Here is a 19,583-nt window from a genome sequence, read left to right as displayed (position 1 = left end):
CTTATGTAAACATGTGACTTATCAGAATAACCATGGCTGCCATGTTTTAGTTGGCCTTTATGCATTCATATGCACTACTTTGCTCTTGCATTTTCTCACATGAAAAAAAAAAGTAGCAGCACTGCTGAGTGCCCACAACATTCTGTCTCATCTGCAACTCTCAAAATCACATAGTGTCTGAAACCATTTAGTCTTTCAGACATTGCATATAAAGAGAGATGTTCATCATTAGGTGGTTCAACATGTTCATTGGTTCAATGAAAGTAAGAATGAATGAATGAGTGAATGAATGTGATTATGGAAATTCTCCTCATCATTCTAGCACATCAGCATGCCAAGCTATAGCACAGACACTAGAATTCTTCCACCCATGGCAGAGTTCATGCTGAACCCCTGCAACATTCTATGCTTGCTATGTAAATAGGGCTGCAGTCCCAGAATTGCATGCTTTCAACAGAAATTAGGAATGTTTTAGTCTTTATCTGTGACTGCTTTGTAGAATTCCTCCATTTAATTTATATAAAAGTCACCTTCAGCCAGTATCTAATTTTTTTTTATGTCTGTTAGTAGCTCTTATCACCTAAGTAATTTTTTTTTAAAAAAGTGCCTAAAGAGGAGGATAAGATAGTATGTTTGAAAGTTTGGATTTCTGAAGATTTTTGTAACGTCTATAGAGCATGAAGCTGCTGGGTGTGAGCCATTATTTAGTATGCGCTCCACTACCCCAAATAAGAAAAACATTTAGGAGCACCCCAAAGTATACTTCCAAATAAGGAGAATGGAAGAACAACTCAAGAGGTTCTTCCCAGACAAATTCTCTATTATGACAAGTCCCCAAACCATTTATTATTGTGACATTTTTTTATTTGGCTTTATTCAAATTGCCACTTGAGCCATTTTTGGAGGAACCTATTATATCAATTTGTTTTACCCCTGTTCAACTGATATTAAGGTAAAAATCATACAAGTAAATGTCACTTTCCCATCCTAAGACTAAATGCCAGGCTGAAGGAAGTTAGTCAGGGGTCTACTAGAAAGATTAAAGAGCAGACCAAGGCAGTCTTAGCTAGGTTAACATTATTGTGTCCAGTTCTACCCATAAGGCATGCAGAAGCAGGGAATTAAAGCAAGTTCTAACCACTTAACTGTACACTGATTGGCCTTGTATACCAAGAATCAATGTGGCTTTTGCCGCTGGTAGTCTATTTGCTTTTGATTGGGGCCAATACTGAGTTGTAACAATGATGCTCCTCTTTTATATATCTAATCACTGAAGATATTCCCACTATAATTATTTTAGTTCCTTATGTCTGTATGATGACAACCACTGGATTCTATCAATTCAACAGGCCAGAAAAAAAAAATTGAGACAAACCAGCACTGTGGCTAAACTGGTTGGCAAATTTGATCAAATAGGTCAGGAGATATAGCTTAGACTATTACATGAAAATGTTGCCCCGGGGGGGAGGGCTACAAGATATAGTTGGTGTCAATATGGTAGAAATGGGGTTTTGTTTGGCAAAATGAGAGTGTTGGCAGTAATGACATATTTAATTAGCGTGTTGGTCAAAATTTGCCAGAAGATTTCCCCCCAGGCTAATCTATCCCTTTCATTGTAAAGGCTTTTATAGAAATGTTCAAAGATATCAGACAACGCAGGACCAAGCAATTAGGCTGCCAGAGGGCAATAACTTCTCATTTCCACAAAAGGTTACAATTTAAGCAGTAACAATAAAAACACACTTATAAAACAATCTTGAATTTTTACAAGTGTGTTCAGGAGGGTAAGGATGTAGAAATCACATCCAGAAAATTTTCTTTGGTTCAATTATACTGCTGGACAGACAGGGCTAGAAGCAACTCAGAGATTAAGCAGCACTATAATTAAAGGAACGGGAAAGTTTTGAAAAAGGCAATAGGGATTATCAACTGAAAAAAAAAATCTGTGAACAACCCACAGTGAAATATCCAAGGTTAAAGCTGGAATGTTGGTGTGGAAATTCCTGGTGTGAAAATTCTAGGCTAAAGAAAAAAAATTTTTCCATTTAAAATTCCATATGGAGCATATGTAATACTCCATATGGATTGCTAAAGGTCACATAGAACACTATTAAGGAAACTACTTACCACCTGTATTGGATAACGAAGTTTTTACTATACTTTTTATGCAGAAGAGGAAATTAAGTGATGAACCTGTAAGGAGGGGTTTAACATGCTGTAACTAATGCAATTTTCTAAATAAGATTTTTATTTCATGGTAGATATTGAAGCCCCTTCCAAAAATCAGTTTGTAATATAAACGTAGTTCTTACCCTGGCACTTCTTCTTCTTACATTCTTTAATACTATCAGGAGAATCTCAGGGAAAAGGCTGATAAATATTAGAAGAACTATGGCCAACCATGTGGATACAGAAGACAGCATTTGAGCAAATACAAAATACATTCTCTGTTGTTTGAGAAAAGGCCTAGAGTGGAAAGAAAATACATAATGGAAAAACAAATCAGTTCCTGTCCTATGAAACAGAAGTGCAATTAAAACTGTCTTTTGTATTTAAAAGGAATTTTCCTTATTCACATTATAAAAGTAAAGTTCTTTATAATATTCTAAAGTAATAAACAGATTTCATTTATCAAACGTTTGAAAAGAAATTATAATAAAAAAGATAATAAAAAGCACTTGACTTTAAAACAACCAAGCAATCAACTTTAAAGCTGCTAACTGGAAAATATTTATTTACATTAGAAAATACTGGAGCCTCAAAGATATGCAAGAAAAACGTTAATTTTTGTGCTAAATAGCATTTTATTTACTTGGCTGTTTTATTAATATGAGAGTGGATTTGTGCTCTATGTTCAATTTTAAAATACATTCTTATAAGCCCCCCACCCCAAATCCCTATGTAAATACAAAAATAACTATAGAGCTTATCGCTCTCAAATGGGAGGACTCTACAATTCTCATCCACAAATATATACTGAGTACTACTGTGAGTCAAATAGGTTGACAAGACAGCAGAATATTGCTAAAAGGACATAAGTGTTGCAGCCCAAAAATCCAGGAGGACTCCTCATTCTGATGTTGGATTTCATTCCAAGTCATCCACTGAACTGTTGGGTAACTACTGAGAAGCACAACAAGTTTTATTCTTCTGCCTGAGCTAAAGCACAGAATGGCTAATCAAGGTCGGGATTCACACCAGACTATTCTTGGATTAGTCAGATAACTGGTTGGTCCCATTTATTAGGTCATACATAGTGCTCACTGAAGATAAACTGGATTCTCCTTTAAAAATTGACATTTATGCTCTCTTATGAAACATGATAAAATCAAACTTGTGGCTCTATATATGAGGACCAGACTGAGGAATAAAAAGTGAGAACAGTGAGGTGGAAAAATTTATAAGGCTTGGGTTAACAGGCTTTCTAGGGTCCCTACTATACAGAAAAAACTTCCTCAGAGCTCTACCCCCACTTCAGTTTTGAAAAGCATCCTAATTTTTAGACAGTTAACTGAGCCATAGGTTCCAGCAGACAACTGACAGCTAGCCACAGAGCATTCCTTTGCATAGTACCTACAATGCTCGTGATTAATATCTCTAGATTTTTCTTTTTTACCTTGGCATCTATGGAGCTTTGCAGGGGAGCAGTAAAAAAAAACAGAAGATATTACTGGATTGAGTTTGGGGCTCAGAAATCATCATTCTTACTGCCCACTCCCCCAAAAAGGAGTGCACTACAATGCCTTAAGGTTGAACATGTCCAGAGATATTAACTGCAACTAGCATTCAGCTGAAGTTTCACATGGTTTCTAGTCACAATTTGCTGGTTATTTTATAGTATAAATTTTACATTCATGTAGTAGCTTAGACAGTTCTACTTAAGGACAACACTCTAGGCAAGAAAATAAAAGATCAATATTTCATATTTAGTAAGTACTTCTAATGAATTGAAACAGATATGGTGATGTCTTAATCACATAAAGGATTTATTTAAATCAATGAGGATAAGAGTTAGAAAGTAGTTTTCGAGACATTTTATTCTTATGGAAATTTTGCATAATTAGCTCAGATGCTGATTACACAGATTCATAGATAGAATTATGGTACTGTAAGAATTATAGTTGATATTTGGCTAATCAACTTTGATTAATTTGTTTTGTTTTGTTTTTAAATAGACTTCCTTCAGCTTCACCACTTCAGTAATTACCTATATAGGCACCAAATATATGCTGTATTTACATATTTTGGAGCAGTACTTCCCTAAGTGATTGGGTTTTTTCATATTTTTACTTCTTAAAGCCTTTATTTTGAAAAGCTTTTCAAAACAGTAAGAATTTCTTCTAATTAAGTCTCAAGGGACAAAAACATGGTCCTTACATCTCTGTGATAACATGGAATGTTTTGTATATATGATTTTGTTCAAACCAGTGAAAATACATACTCCTAGAATCTTTATGGCTTACTCCAGCCATGTTCTCTGCTGCTGACATCATTATCAGGGGAAGCCACATTAATTACACTTTTAAAAATTTTGATTATATAAGATGGCATGTCCTCAATATTAAATACTAGCCAGTAACACTGCTAATTTCAGGGAGATTTCAAATGCAAAATACTTCACAAGTTACTCAAAAGACCTCATTTCTGGTAGTCCCCGGCTGAATCTTTCAACTTGAAAGTGTGTAAACACCTTTCTGTAAAGTGAAACTAATTTCTAGCATGACCTCCCATGTGATTTATAGTGTTAGTACTCATCCTGTAAAGATTCTACACAAAATAGCTACATTATTATCTATTTGGGCCCTATTCTCTCTTTATGGTATATAGCTATCATTCATGTCACTACAGATGTATTCAGAGCATAGAATATATACCACTCAATACTTAGAGGGTTATATCTTAAAATCACCATCTCATTGTGTTGTTGTTTTTTTGGGGGGGAACATATACAATATATGTATATATACATATATATATATATATATATATATATATATATATATATATATATACCTATTTTCCTATTTACATATTACTCACATATATACAGCTGCTTACCAAATAATTCCTCCCCAGAAGAATGAGAAAAATACATAAAAGGCTAAAGAACCCCATATCACAAAGTGATTTATCCATGTCCAGAAACGAGTATCCAAGGCAAGCTGAAAAGATATAACACAAGAGATTTCATGATGAGTACAGACGGCACCAAGCTATAATACACTATGGTACCTGATAACTTGTATACAATATGATACGTACAGGAGCACCTAGCTTGGGCCAGGCTTCCAGGAAAGAATGGAACTAAAATGAGTACAGAGTCTAAGATTTTCAAAGAGCTAGGGTATGAAAGTGCTCAACTCTGTCCTAAGTCCTCTAGACTCCAGAGTACAGGTGTAGCGATGAGGTCAAGCAAGCAAGTATGGGGCTACAGATGTCTCATTAGTGAAAGAAGGGCAAAGAATGAGGTAATAATAACATCTAGAAGTCTGGAGCCCCAAGTCCTCAGGTAGTGGTGGCCAGGGAGATGATGGCAAAAGGTGAAGGCTAGCTGGTGGAGGCAGGTATACTAAAAACAGGAGAGGGAAGGGGTAGCTAGGAAGGGTAAATAAACTACACAAAGAGTCTTGATAGCTCAAGCACAACAAAGACAGGGGTTGAAGGGGTTTACTAAATACAAAGGAAACTAGCTCTATATGCCTACATCATGTAGCAATGGATCATGGGTCTGACTATGTAGTGTGCCTTTCAATTGCAAAATCCTTACCTATTCAATTAAATTAATAACATTTTCAGTTGCCCTAGATCCATGGTCGGCAAACTGCGGCTCGCGAGCCACATGTGGCTCTTTGGCCCCTTGAGTGTGGCTCTTCTTAAGCCTTAGGAGTACACTAATTAAGTTAATAACAATGTACCTACCTATATAAAGTTTAAAAAATCTGGCTCTCAAAAGAAATTTTAATCGTTGTACTGTTGATATTTGGCTCTGTTGACTAATGAGTTTGCCGACCACTGCCCTAGATTAAAATCCTTCATGTTTCTGTCAGGGCTGATTGTTTCTATAGATTGTGGAACTGGGATTTTCAAATGCAATCCTAAAACAAGGGAGTATAGTCTGCTTCACTTGCTTATAATTTCTGGGTTACATGAATTAATATCCAGGGCACTGAATTATTATTTTTAAAATATATTTTACTGACTTTTTACAGAGAGGAAGGGAGAGGGATAGAGACTTAGAAACATCGATGAGAGAGAAACATCAATCAGCTGCCTCCTGCACACCTCCTACTGGGGATGTACCTGCAACCAAGGTACCTGCCCTTGACTGGAATTGAACCTGGGATCCTTCAGTCCGCAGGCTGATGCTCTATCCACTGAGTCAAACCGGTTAGGGCCAGGGCAGTGGTCGGGAAACTCATTAGTCAACAGAGCCAAATATCAACAGTACAACAACTGAAATTTCTTTTGAGAGCCAAATTTTTTAAACTTAAACTATATAGGTAGGTACATTGTTATTAACTTAATTAGGGTACTCCTAAACTGGCCTTTGCTAAAAACGTCCTCAATCTGATTGAGGTACGTTCGCTGAGGTCAACCCCTTCCAACTCTCCCATCCACACTCGTCTATCTGAAACAAGTATACAGGATGAGTGTGGATGGGAGAGTTGGAAGGGGCCGACCTCAGCGAACGCACCTCAAAACAATGTACCTCCCCCGCACTTCGTATCCCGCGGCCCCCCTGCGCCGCGTCTCCAGTTGCCCAACTGACCAACACCCCCCACTTCTTCTAAAGCCACTTCCTCAAAATAGACTCGCCCAGGCCGAAAACCAGCTTCTGCCCATGGGCCACGAAGTTTCAATCGCACTGTATGTGCTCACCCACACGTGGTATTTTGTGGAAGAGCCACACTCAAGGGGCCAAAGAGCCACATGTGGCTCGCGAGCCGCAGTTTGCCGACCCCTGGGCCAGGGCATTGAATTATTAAAAAGGAGGTGGTATCTCAGTTTTGATACTTGTTGTGACACCATGGTCCTTAGCTATCTGTTAGTTTCATACTCATAAACAGGATGTTGATAACATTGTTAATGTAGCCCAGTCCTGAATGCTCACCCTCTGGGCTGTCAGAGATAATGTTACAATAATATCCATCCAAAGAAGAGGGAGCGGATGTCTTTTGAAGGATCAGTGAAAGATGTTGCAGTAAGGCCAACTTTAACTATGAAGGGCACTTGAAAGCCCTGGGACCACACACAAGGCCAGGTGGGAAAAAGGGTGGGGAGGCTTCTATTTCAAATCATGACCCTGTAAATCATAGTAATAAATAACAACTAACATTTATTGTACTGAGCACATTCTATGTGCCAGCGTCCATTGCAAGTGCTTTATGTATCATTAGTTGACTTCTCACAAAATATCCTAAGAGAGGTAGATGCTACATTTATCTCCATTTTATAAAAGAGGAAATAGAGATACTGAGAAACCAAATCACTTGTCCAAGGTTATACCCTGCTATTAAGTAGCTAAACTGAGATGAATTGTAACATTTTTGGTAGTCCCAAAATATCACTGAAATAGTAGATGCAAACATATGTTAGTTCTTTTTGGTATAAAAAATTAACCAGGAATTAAATTTTAGAGGGGAAATGATTAGAAGTCTATTACACTTCTTAATTCTAGTTCTGACTACTGGATATACTGGAATTCATTTAAAGGCACTCATTCTTGGACCACATGTGATGTGTTTATTACTGGAACCATCAAAAGAATTGGATTATTTTTTCAACTATAAGACAGTCCCAATTCATGAGCCTTAAGGGTAGCATTTATCAAGGCTTCAGAGCCATTATTACATGGCTGCCAATGATTTTGCCTAAACAACACTTCTTGTATATTATGTGCTATATATTTTTATGCATTTGATCACTAATATAAATTTCAGTGATAAATACATTATATAAAATTTCACACTACCAAGTTATTTTGCATACCGATCTTGCTGAACTGTCTTAAGTACTCAAATTCATTTAAGGCCTGGCATTCTTAAACAAATATAAAACTTTAAAAAATATTAAAGTACTTAACATGGAAAAACACACACACACACACAGTCTGATTATATAGCACTTATAACATCTTGAAAATAGCTGGAAAGAAGGAACAGATTTCCGACATAAGTATGGTGTATGAATTAAAAACAAACAAACAAAGAAAATAAAGAGGATAGACAACATACAGTAAAAAATGAATCACAAATAGTATACAAATGCCTAAATCTCTAATATCATACATATTTTAGTAAGCATTCAGACTTGGATAACAACCATAATAAAATTAAAGATTAAAAGACAAAAAAGAAGTATTAGTACAAGACTAGAAAGTATTATAAAAATGGTGTTAAACATACTTGAATAAATAAAAATCTAACCTTCAGAGTTACAGTGAATACTAAGATTGTAAAAACAACGGTTCCAAAAGTCCAGTTTCCATACACCTGAAAAAAATTAATAATTACATGTACCAAGAATACACAAACCTGCATAAAAAAGAAAAGTCAAATATAATCTTGTATATAACTGCAAAAAGGTATTGTATGAATTGTTTGGGGAATATCAAGTTAAAGGATCAGGCCAAATTGCTAGATTTAATTGTGACTGTAAATTTTCTTGGTCAGGCAAACCACATTTGTGGTTGGTAGCACTTATTTCCATTATTCCAAGCAGCATGAAACAGGGAAAACATTGCTATGATAAAGGCAGGAAAAAAACACTATTCCACTAACAATGTTCATCAAAACAAGTCACTGCATGACTCATATCTCCAAAGAGATTGATATAGGCTTTTTCTATAATATAAAACAAAAGCTCTGAACTAAGGACTAATATGCAGACAAATGGACTCACACTTTAAAAACAGTCTAATTTTTGGCTGTAAACATTAGAGCTGTTAGCATGTGCACATCAAAGAAAAGCAGATACCATGTATAAATCCAAATGATGGCAATGAATGGCACATATGCTTACCAAATGCTGTCAAGATCTGAATGCATAACATTAAAACAGAAAATGAAATGTAAAAGGTTTCCAAAAATAAAAACAAAAAATTAAGGTTAATAGAAGCAAAAAAAAAAAAAGAATTTGATCAAATCATACATGGGCATTATGTTTAACTGCTGATAACAGTTCTTACACTTACTGTAACTTTAGCAAACATTTAGGAAGGTGACATATACAGTAAAATCTAATTAATCTGGACATCATGGACTGAACATGGATGATGGATTGGACGTAGGCTGTGTTGAGGGTCCCCATGCACCACCTGAAGAATTTGCTGAGCAAAAGAACCATGTCAATGGGACTGCAGAATATCCACCTACTCTGCAGCACATTTTTTAAAAAGCAAGAGTCAGCTCTATATAATTTATGTGCCAAATGAAAAGTGAAAGTCACAAAATCATTCATAAAGCTAAAGACTTGAGAAATCATAAAATTAAATTCCTTCTTACTGATGGGCAAAGTTGACTTGGAAAGCTGAAGTGACTTGCCCAAGGACACGCAGAGAGATTAAGTAGGGCAAGTGCTTTTTGGTAAGTGCTACATGAACCTACTCTCAAGTACTAGATTTGTATTTCCTCAAAAGTTAATGGTGATTAATAAGTTTAATGGATTCATACTAAACTTACTTGTCAATCCAAATTAGAGAGGTTTTGACTATAATACCTAATTTAAAGTATCATTCAAACCCATTGAGCCTATCACTTCCCTAACAGATACTGATTCTAGGTTCTAGACACAGTCATTGTACTCAGTAAATTCTTTTTGAACCTTAGCTTTGCTTCACATTATGATGATAAATAATGAATTACCATAAAAGAGGAAGCCCAGAAATAGCAAACACAGTGAAAGCAGCATACAAGTTGGTTTGATTTTCCACTGTGTGTCTGTAGGAAGATATCATTCCATTCTCTTCCACAGCAGACAGGGCAAAATCATTCCAATGCCGGGGCTAAACTATTTGGTGCTTGCTGGGAAGGGAATGGCAGGATCAGTGTAGCCTTTCAGGAAAATACTATGCTACCATGTGGAAGGGAAGGAGGAAGAGAAGGGAATTCCATATGTCAGTTACCCCCTTGAACTCCAAGCATGGAAGGCCACTATGAATAAGAACTGAGTGGGTCTAGAGACTTTCCTTTTAAAACAGAAAAAGCCTTGCTCAAATCAAAGTGCAGTGGCCCAAAGTCTGAGGTCCCAAGAACTTTGTTCATCCAATAAAAATTACAGCCAAGTTAAGTTAAGCTTCCAAACGTTTTGCACATAAGCTCTCTAGTTAGCCATGCACATAGGAAGTGATTTTATTCTTCAACACTCCTACTGTTCTAAAGAAGTTGTGAGAATAAGTCTACCTTTAAAAAAATTGCAAAATGATTACAATTAGAATATGTGTATAGTTGATCCAGTGCTCATGGAAAAAAGATAAGCCATACTTATAATACCAAAAGAACAATGTCATTTTTTTTACCTTTGCATTTTCTTCTAGGGATGAATTCTGAAAAAGAAAATAAGTCCCAAAGAAGAATACTATCCCTTCAAATGCAGCCAGAAATGTCCAATATAAGAAGGGGCCCCACTGCAGCATGGCATTGCCAGAAATTTTCCTATTGAGAAATGGGGGGAAAATGCAGGTTAATGAATCTCTGTAGTCTGTTTATTTAAAGTTATGGTAAATTGCCAAAAGTGCACATGGAGTTTGACCCTGTTATAATGAAAGGAGTAGCTCTGAGGGACTGAAAGGCTTTCAGTAAAAGGTCAGACTGAACCACAGGTTTATTTTTATGCAATCACCTCCTGATTGAGGTAATGAAGTAAACTGTCCAAGCATTTCTATGTTAAAATTCTGGTCACCTGACAGCAATAATATACTCAATTATATAATTGATATATATTAATATAATCAATTAGCTCCCATTTATTGAGCACTTATTATATGTCAGAAAAGTAGGTTATAAGATATATATATATATGTATATATATGTATATATACATATATATACATATATATATATATATATTCCATTTTTATCCACATAAAAACCACATGAGATAGGTATTTTTATCACTCCTATCTGTAAGTGATAAGGAGCCTCAAAAGATATACCAAACTTTGATGCACATTGGAATCACCTGGGGATCTTTGAAAACACTGATGCCTGGCTCCCAACCTCAGTCTGATTTAATTGGTATAAGACTAAGCTGGGCATCAGGATATTTTTAAAGCTCCTCAGGTGATTTTACCATGCAGTAAAGTATGGGAACCACCAGTGTAGCAGCACATCAGAGTTCACTCATTTAGTAAGGGACAGAGCTAATATACAATTCTAGATTTACGTGACCTAAATCATATGCTCTCAACCAAGATACTTCTGCTTCCCAACTACAATTGTTAAAATGTTTCTTTTAATCAAGATTTCTTCCTGGGAGCTTAACCTTTTTTGGTCTTGGGATGCCCTTTATACTTTTTTAGTTGAGTCAAATAACATGTTTGAAGCTGTACAGTCATGATTTGATAAATGGGATGTGGACAGAGCAAAAGTTTAAAATCTGTCAAAAATAGCACAATCTTCTTAGTACAAGTCAGAATATTACTAACATACTATGATGTCCCTGCCTATCTTCCCACAGTGTGTAACGTAACTCCAGAGAAGGTATGGAAACACAGGGACTACCTTCTGCCTCACTCAGCCCATGACAGTGACTCTCAAAAGCCTCATTGGCTGGCAGTTGCTGGGCAATTCTTGCAAGGATCTTTAGGGAGGTGCCTCACCTGTAGAGTAATCTATAGTGACAGGCCAAGAGCAGTGTCTCATCAGAGCACACAAAGAAAACTGAATTTTGGGCTGGTCAACAGGTATGTCATGGCTTTCATTTCTGCATCAGATGTGGCAAGTGTACACTCTATGCCAGTGGTTCTCAACCTTAGCTGCACATTAGAATCACCTGGGAATCTTTTTAAAATCCTGATTTCTGGGCCTCATCCTCTGGAAATTCTGTTTCTTTGTTATGGGGTGGGGCCACAACATTAGTAACAAAGAGAATTTCCGGAGGATGAGGCCCAGAAATCAGGATTTTAAATAGATTCCCGGGTGATTCTAATGTGCAGCCAAGATTGAGAACCATGCTCTATGCAAAATGGTTCATTACCTACACCTGCTGTTCAATAAGTAAAACTTCAGAAAGCCCTTACAATAATTTGTGCTCAACAGTTTTCTTTTTTTCAACATTCTTAATGTATGAAAGTGCTCAGCACAGTCCAGAAGTCAAGTGGAAGAGAGTGTTAGAATAAGATCAATAGCTACAATCTATGAACACTTACTATGTTCCAGGCACTGTTTTAAGTTCTTTTATGTGTTGTCACTCATCTAACCCTCATAAAACCACTGCAGATTAGGTGTTCTTGTTGCCCAGATTTTACTGAAGATGAAATTGAGGCTCATTTCAGTTAAGTAACCTGTGCAGGTCACACAATTAGTGAGTGGCAAAGCCAAAACTGGAACTCAGACAATTAGCTTGAGCACTTGCTGGGGCTGCATGGGAAGGATTCTGTGCACTGCTCCCCAAACTCCACTCAAATCAGAGCAATAGCACTATTGGGCTTCACTTTTGTTGTTGTCATAAGACAGAATACACTGTTGGCTCAGTGTTTGAGAATGATCATCCTGCTGGGAAGAGCACAGGGCTGATTATCAGGAGGACTGAATTCTAATCTTAGTTTGGCTTCTAGTTATACCCTGTGTTCTTAGGCAAGTCATTTTTGGGTCCTGGTTCTTCATTTTTTTTTTTAAATGAGAGCATGGGAGATGATACTCTGTAAGATTTCAACCAAGGTTTCTATGATTCCCTCTAGATCTAACTATCACTTTGTAACAAATACAGGAAAAGAAAAACGTTAAATGATGCCATCAATGCAATCAGCAAACTCTAGATCAGGGGAAATCTATAAGATAAATGATCCCATATCATCAGCAAATATATTGCCAGGTTAACCTACAGATTAAAAGAGACTCAAGAAAAAAAAAAGAGAAACTCAAGAAGCATATTAACCAACGGCAACATATGGACATTATGTCCTCATTAAAACAAGCCTGCAGCCGAAACCGGTTTAGCTCAGTGGATAGAGCGTCGGCCTGCGGACTGAAAGGTCCCAGATTCGATTCCGGTCAAGGGCATGTACCTGGGTTGCGGGCACATCCACGGTAGGAGATGTGCAGGAGGCGGCTGATCGATGTCTCTCTCTCATCGATGTTTCTAGCTCTCTATCTCGCTCCCTCCCTCTCTGTAAAAAATCAATAAAATATATATTTTTAAAAACCCAAACAAGCCTGCAATTCAAAGAAATGAGTCACTTGGAAAAATCTGAACATTGGCCGGATATGTGATATTATGAACTTGTAAAATTTTAAGGTATGATAGGGTACTGTTATTTTTAAGTCCTTATCATTAAGACAAACATACTGAAATAACTATTTTAGACAATGCTTAATATTTGCTCCAAAATAAGTCTTTGGTGGAGCAGAGATGGTTATTAATGAAAGAGAACTGGCTCTGTATTGATAATTGGTGAAGCTGAGTGGTAAGGACAGGGAAGTTCACCATATTAATAGTATTTTTTTTGCTACTTCTGTGCATGTTTGAAAATTCCCATAATAAATACCTTTAAAATGATGATGATATATTTTATAAATCTGGTTAGGTCTAATAATTAAGGTGAGTTTTATGAGTCATACTGGTTAAAGAAATCCCTTAATTTGTACACATTCACTTCATACAAATAAGCCACACAAGTCTATGTACTGCACTTGACATCCACTATTTAGCAATGCTTATAATCTGCTGTAAATTAACATCTTTATCCTTAGCTTTAAGGCTTAACTTATAAAAATCCAATTAAGTCATAGGTTAAGCAACTGGGGCTAGTGCTAAGTCCCCATCCATACAGAAACACATGCATTTCCAACTGACACAAAATGGATATAATGGCTTGATGCATTAATTCCTTCAACAAACAGTTTTCAAATGGGCCTAACAAAGGGAGAGAGAAGCTATGCTTCAGGGGCAGTTTACAAGATAAGTCCTAACAATATCATCAGTTCAATCTATTATAGGTAGAAATCAATGTTCTAAACTAATAAAGATCTTTGTGTGAGGTTTTTTTTTTTTCTAGTTAAAATATCGTGTCTTCCTCTAAGACTCCAGAACTCTACGACAATGTAGATGCAAGTTTTAGGAATTAATGATTTTTAACGAAATGGCTCAAACACATTCAAGTACAGTACCTACAACTAGGAAATATACGATTTTCCTGTTGAATGCCAGAGAATCATGTGATCAAACCAGGTGGGCAGTCTGTGTCCTTCCCTTCTCATACAAAGTGAAACCCACAACTTTGTAAGTCTGAGGAAATCTTAACTGTAATGTTTAACTTACATATACAATCGTGGATCTGATGTCAGAGTGTCAATGTTGACGTGCTGTTCCAGTAGACTGTAGGCTAGGATGGGCAAGGATGTGAAGCAGATATTGTACATTGTAAGGTAAGCAGCATCATACAGTGGCTGAAATGACAAACAATGAAAGAAAAAAAAATGTACTGAACAATCATTTTCAAGAGGTTGTGTTGGAAAAAATCACAAGCTAAAACAAGACAGTTTGAAAAAGGAGTTAAAAAATGTTTTAAATATGTTTTTGTTTTTAAATTACAGTTGACAATATTATATTAGTTTCAGGTGTATAATCCTGTGATTAGATATTTATATAACTTACAAAGTGATCCCCCCTGATAAATCAAGTACCCACCTGGCACCATGCATAATTCCAATATTATTGACTGTATTCCCTAAACTGTACTTTACCTCCCATGACTATTCTTTAACCACCAATTTGTGCTTCTTAATCCCTTCAGCCATCCTGTCCTAACACCCCCAAAATATGGCAACTGTCATAATGTTCTCTGTATCTATGAATTTGTTTCTATTCTGCTTGTTTATTTTGGTTTTTAAATGCCACATATAGTGATCATCTGGCAGTTGTCTTTCTCTGACTTATTTCACTGAGCATAATACCCTCTAGGTCTACTGATGTTGTTGTAGATGGCAAGACTTCATGCTTTTTTATGGATGAATCATATTCCATTGTGTGTGTGTGTGTGTATTTTTGTTGTTGCTTCTATATCTTGGCTATTGCAAATAATGCTACAATGAACATGTGGATGTATATGTCTTTTTCCTTTCCTTTTTTTATTTATTGTATATGTCTTTTTGATTTAGTGTTTTAGGTTTCTTTAGATATAAAGAAGTGGAGTTGCTGGGTCCTTCTTTGTTTCTTGTTACAGTCTTTGTTTTAAAGCCTATTTTGACCGGTATAAGTTATTGTTATCCCAACTTTTTGTTTGTTTCAATTCACATTAGATCGCTGTAGCTTGAAAAAGAGTAAAGCGGCCCCTGACATCATAGAGTTGACCTGTCACTTTTAGCTAGGCATAGGTGTTCTCCTGCCAAACATGCACAATTTCACAGAAATGCAACATCAAACAAGGCCATTCTGTGACTATGATGGATCAAAACAAAAACAAGACCACTCCACGATCACATCTGAACACAGACAGAGCATGAATATTTTTCAAATCATAAATAATAACCAACACCCCCATTCTGGCTAATATGAGTAACTGTTGCTTCTTGACCGATAACAGGGTTAGCCTCCTTCTAGTCTTCATTCCTTCTGGGTAAGATTTACTAAAATGCCCAGTCATAAAATTAACAGCACCCAATCTTCTTAAATCCTTCCCAAATTACCTAACTCAATCCAAATCTTATAAGACCTTTCTAATACTCTCTTCCTGAGAGGCCCCACTGTTCTTCATGGTGTATATTCTTTGTCATTGCATCCGGTAATAAACAAAATTTGATCAACTACAAATGTGTTCCTGGTGGTGTTTGGCTAGAGGGCTTTGACAACCTTCAGCTCTTACGACAGCACTTGGCATATAAAAAGCATTCAATAAATACTGGATGAATGATTGAGTAGATAATGGAAGCCACAGCACATTTGGAAAAGACTGACCTGATATTGTAAATTTTCCTTTATGGAAAAAAATTAAGGTATTATCTGATCCTCATTTTAATGAATATACTTATTGAGTTCAGTATTTTTCTACACAGTGCTAGATGTTTTCATACAACCATTACCTATGGCCTGAATGAATAATATCCCATATTTATCTGTACTTTCACACATATAAATGTTATTTTAATTAATAAAATGTATTTAAATGTGACATAAATTAATACAATTATGCATTTTCAAACAATAGTTATAAAGATTCACTTACTATCATAATGGGAGTTGCCTCAAAACGTTGAGAACTTGAATAGAACACTGGTTCATTCATTAGTTGACTTCAAAAACATTTACTGAGTGCTTACTAAGTGACAAGCACTGGGGACAAAGAAGATTAGTACCCTGTCAGCTGAGGCACTCAAATTGCAGAGGGGGAGGCAGGGTGGTGAGAGTACAAAGAGTTGGGGGAGCCTAGAGGAAGGGACAACTCTTACCTATTGTAGAAACAAAGCAAGATAATATGCATGCAAAATTCTCAATGAACATGGAGATACTTCTCATATACAAAGATTTAAACTCAGTAAAAATATTTTACTGAATTCTCAAGGGAGAGTACTAGTCTGTTGATATACAATTACCCATTTTTGCTAATGAGAAAATTGAAAAAAAAATCTTCCGATTGATTGGTGTATAATTTAGTCTTGAATTTCATTCAAACAAAAGAAGCATCAGGGGAGAGGGTGGGGTGGAAAGAGATTAACCAAAGAATTTATATGCATATGCATAACCCAAGGACACAGACAATGGTGCCGTAAGCCTAGCGTTAAGGGAGTCAAGGAGGGGGGGGGATGGAACATCTGTAATACTTTCAACAACAGAGATAAATGAAAATAAAATCTACTTTTGAGCCCTGGATGGTGTGGCTCCTTGGTTGAGCCTCGACCTAATAACCAGGAGGTCATGGTTCAATTCCCGGTCAGGGCACATGCCCGGGTTGCGGGCTGGATCCCCAGTGTGGGGCATGCAAGAGGCAGCCAATCCATCATTCTCTCTCATCATGGATGTTTCTCTTTCTCTCTCCCTCTCCCTTCCTCTCTGAAATCAATAAAAATATGTATTTTAAAAAAATCTGCTTTTGTTCCATTATGGTAGTTTGAGGTTACATGAAAGAGAATTGTAATTCTTAGATGCATAATTAGAGAAGATAGAATGTCCTCAAAACAACTTTACTTGATAATATTATTTGTTAAACCTGTTGTAAATGTTTTATTTATTTATTTATTCATTCATTCATTTATTTATAAGAAAAGTAGTACATACATCTAATAACACTTTTCTGCTTTACTCTCATGTTTGACGTATTTTGCAGAAAAAAGTCTTATCCCCTTTAATATATAAATCTCTAGTGAGAACCAGGTTTTAGAAATAAGACATAAAAAGCATTATCTTAGGAAGGGACTTGAGCTTTGAAAATTTTCTTCAGTGTAAACCTTGAATCTTGGAATTGGATTTAGAAGTTCTGGGTTTCCTCTTGTCCCCTAGTTACTTACTGTTAAACGTCTTATTTTCATGACCAGTACTACTCTAGTTTTGCTAAAGAAAGACCTGCTTTTTTCTAAAGAATCAGAATCCTGGTCCCACTTCTACTTCTCCATAGCACAACCCTCCAAATTTCAGGCTTGCAGAGAACACCTGATGTGGACCTAAATTGAAAAAGGTTCCAAGAATATTTGCAACAAAGGTTGCTACATTCAGCGCAGAGTACTAGGCCAAATTCAAAACTAAAGATATTATACCCCAGGTCACCACCTCAGAAACCTTCTGTTTACTTTAAGACATCCATATAGCTCCTTCCCTTATATCCTTCACATTTCCACCTAAAGGTCACATCATCAGAGAGAACTTTCAAAATCATCTTCTCTAAAATAGTGGCCCTCTTCCCCAGTCACTCTATCCATTTGTTATCCTTTTTCACCCCCTTCAGAGCATTTATCAGCAACTGACAATATGTTTATCTGAATGTAGTCTGTTTTTCCCCCAGCATTACGGGGGTAAGATTTTTGATCATTGTTGTATCCCCAGCACTTAGCCAGGCACATACTAGACACTCAAGATATATTTGTTAAGTGAATGAGCATACTAGTTGAGCAACTAACGAAGCCAAACATCAACTCCTATGAAAATCTAAGCAGTTAAGGTAACCTAAACAGACCCCAGATAGTCCAGAGTCTGAATCTCAGCTGACCTTATTAGGAGTAAGTCCTTCCTTTCTTCATAAAATTTGTGCTTCGTAAACATGTTTTAAAAAGATAACAAAGCAACAGGCTCATTCCAAAATAAAAAACAATGTTTTAACCAGATTAAGCCAATTTCCCTTTAGTATTTTGCAACAAAATTTGAAATGTTTTTTAATACTTGCATTCATCTAAGTGAAGAATTAGAAACATTTGGATCAATAGTAATTTCAATGTTCAAGAAAAGCAGACTCATCAGAATCCATAAAACTCTCTGTTGCTAAAACTATAAGTTTTGAATACAAGAAAGTTGATAGCACTTCCTACAGCTAGATGATTAATTCATAAAGCAATCTGCTTAACTGGCCCTATGTGGCTGATGACATGGCAGTACCCATGTAAGTAAGAGACAGCATACCAAATGGTAAAGAGGTAAGTCCAAGACAAAGAGATCAGTCATTTCCCTTTGACAGAATACATTCGCTTAAAAATTCTGCCAAGAAATTAGAAAAAAAAAATCACTTCTTACCATGAGGAATTAAACATACCTTGAAATTTAGAAACTCAATCTGTAATACTTGTGGTGACGTTACCAGTAGTTCAGCTTGGCAAAATCACTGAACTGCTCACAAATTACCTATGAAAATTTCTGAGTCACTGAGCATTATAGTTCCTATATTTAGCTGTACTTCCACTAGAAACAATGCAAAATCCATTTCAGTTGTTAAAACAAACTGACAAATGTGTCTGCTTATCCTGCCACTTAAATATCAAGTTAACATATATCATATTCTTTATGCAATAAATGTTCAGAAGACAATAGAGGGTAAAAAATGTAGAGTTACTCAAGTAATCCAAGGTTTTATCCAGGAATCACAGCTTTGTGGCCAGCTTACTAGTAAAGGTCAACGTTTCTCTAGAAAACCAATCTGAGAAACTGCAAAGGTGTGAGATATTATTTGATGAAATATTAAACTATAACATTTTAGGATTATTGGAAAACATTGTATACACTGATACAAAGAAAAAAACCCAGAATATTCTTTTAAAGGTTATCTCAATTCTAATCAGATATATTAAAGAATTTTCAAAACAAAGTAATAAGAACACTGTTAAAGCAAAAACGCAAACATTTGCTATTGTCAAAATGCAAGCCAAGATTAACAGTTGAGTAAAAAACAACCCTCCTTTTACTTCAGACATACCTCTCCAATACCTATAATCCAATACATAAAAAGG

The 19,583-nt window shown here is 36.1% G+C and overlaps 1 protein-coding gene across 10 annotated transcripts in view; it reads right to left on the bottom strand.

Moving 5' to 3' along the window:
* ATP11C (ATPase phospholipid transporting 11C) overlaps nt 1-19,583 on the bottom strand; it is a 226,964-nt gene that overhangs the window by 9,791 nt on the left and 197,590 nt on the right. For 4 of the 10 annotated variants that reach the window (XM_036304607.1, XM_036304606.1, XM_036304608.1 and 1 more), the window contains exons 24-28: nt 14,479-14,606; nt 10,517-10,652; nt 8,427-8,492; nt 5,059-5,162; nt 2,313-2,466 (exon numbers count right to left, since the gene is read on the bottom strand). In XM_036304607.1, coding sequence (XP_036160500.1) covers nt 2,313-2,466; nt 5,059-5,162; nt 8,427-8,492; nt 10,517-10,652; nt 14,479-14,606 — 588 coding nt within the window. Of the gene's footprint in view, nt 1-2,127; nt 2,194-2,312; nt 2,467-5,058; nt 5,163-8,426; nt 8,493-10,516; nt 10,653-14,478; nt 14,607-19,583 lie in introns of those variants that run through there. The other 6 variants (XM_036304611.1, XM_036304610.1, XM_036304615.1 and 3 more) reach the window with 3 other exon arrangements.

The sequence above is a fragment of the Myotis myotis genome, unplaced genomic scaffold (assembly GCF_014108235.1).
Source record: "Myotis myotis isolate mMyoMyo1 unplaced genomic scaffold, mMyoMyo1.p scaffold_m19_p_4, whole genome shotgun sequence".
NCBI classification, from domain to species: domain Eukaryota; kingdom Metazoa; phylum Chordata; class Mammalia; order Chiroptera; family Vespertilionidae; genus Myotis; species Myotis myotis.
The sequence above is the reverse complement of the archived record's forward strand: the minus strand, read 5'-3'. Positions and strand labels throughout refer to the sequence as shown.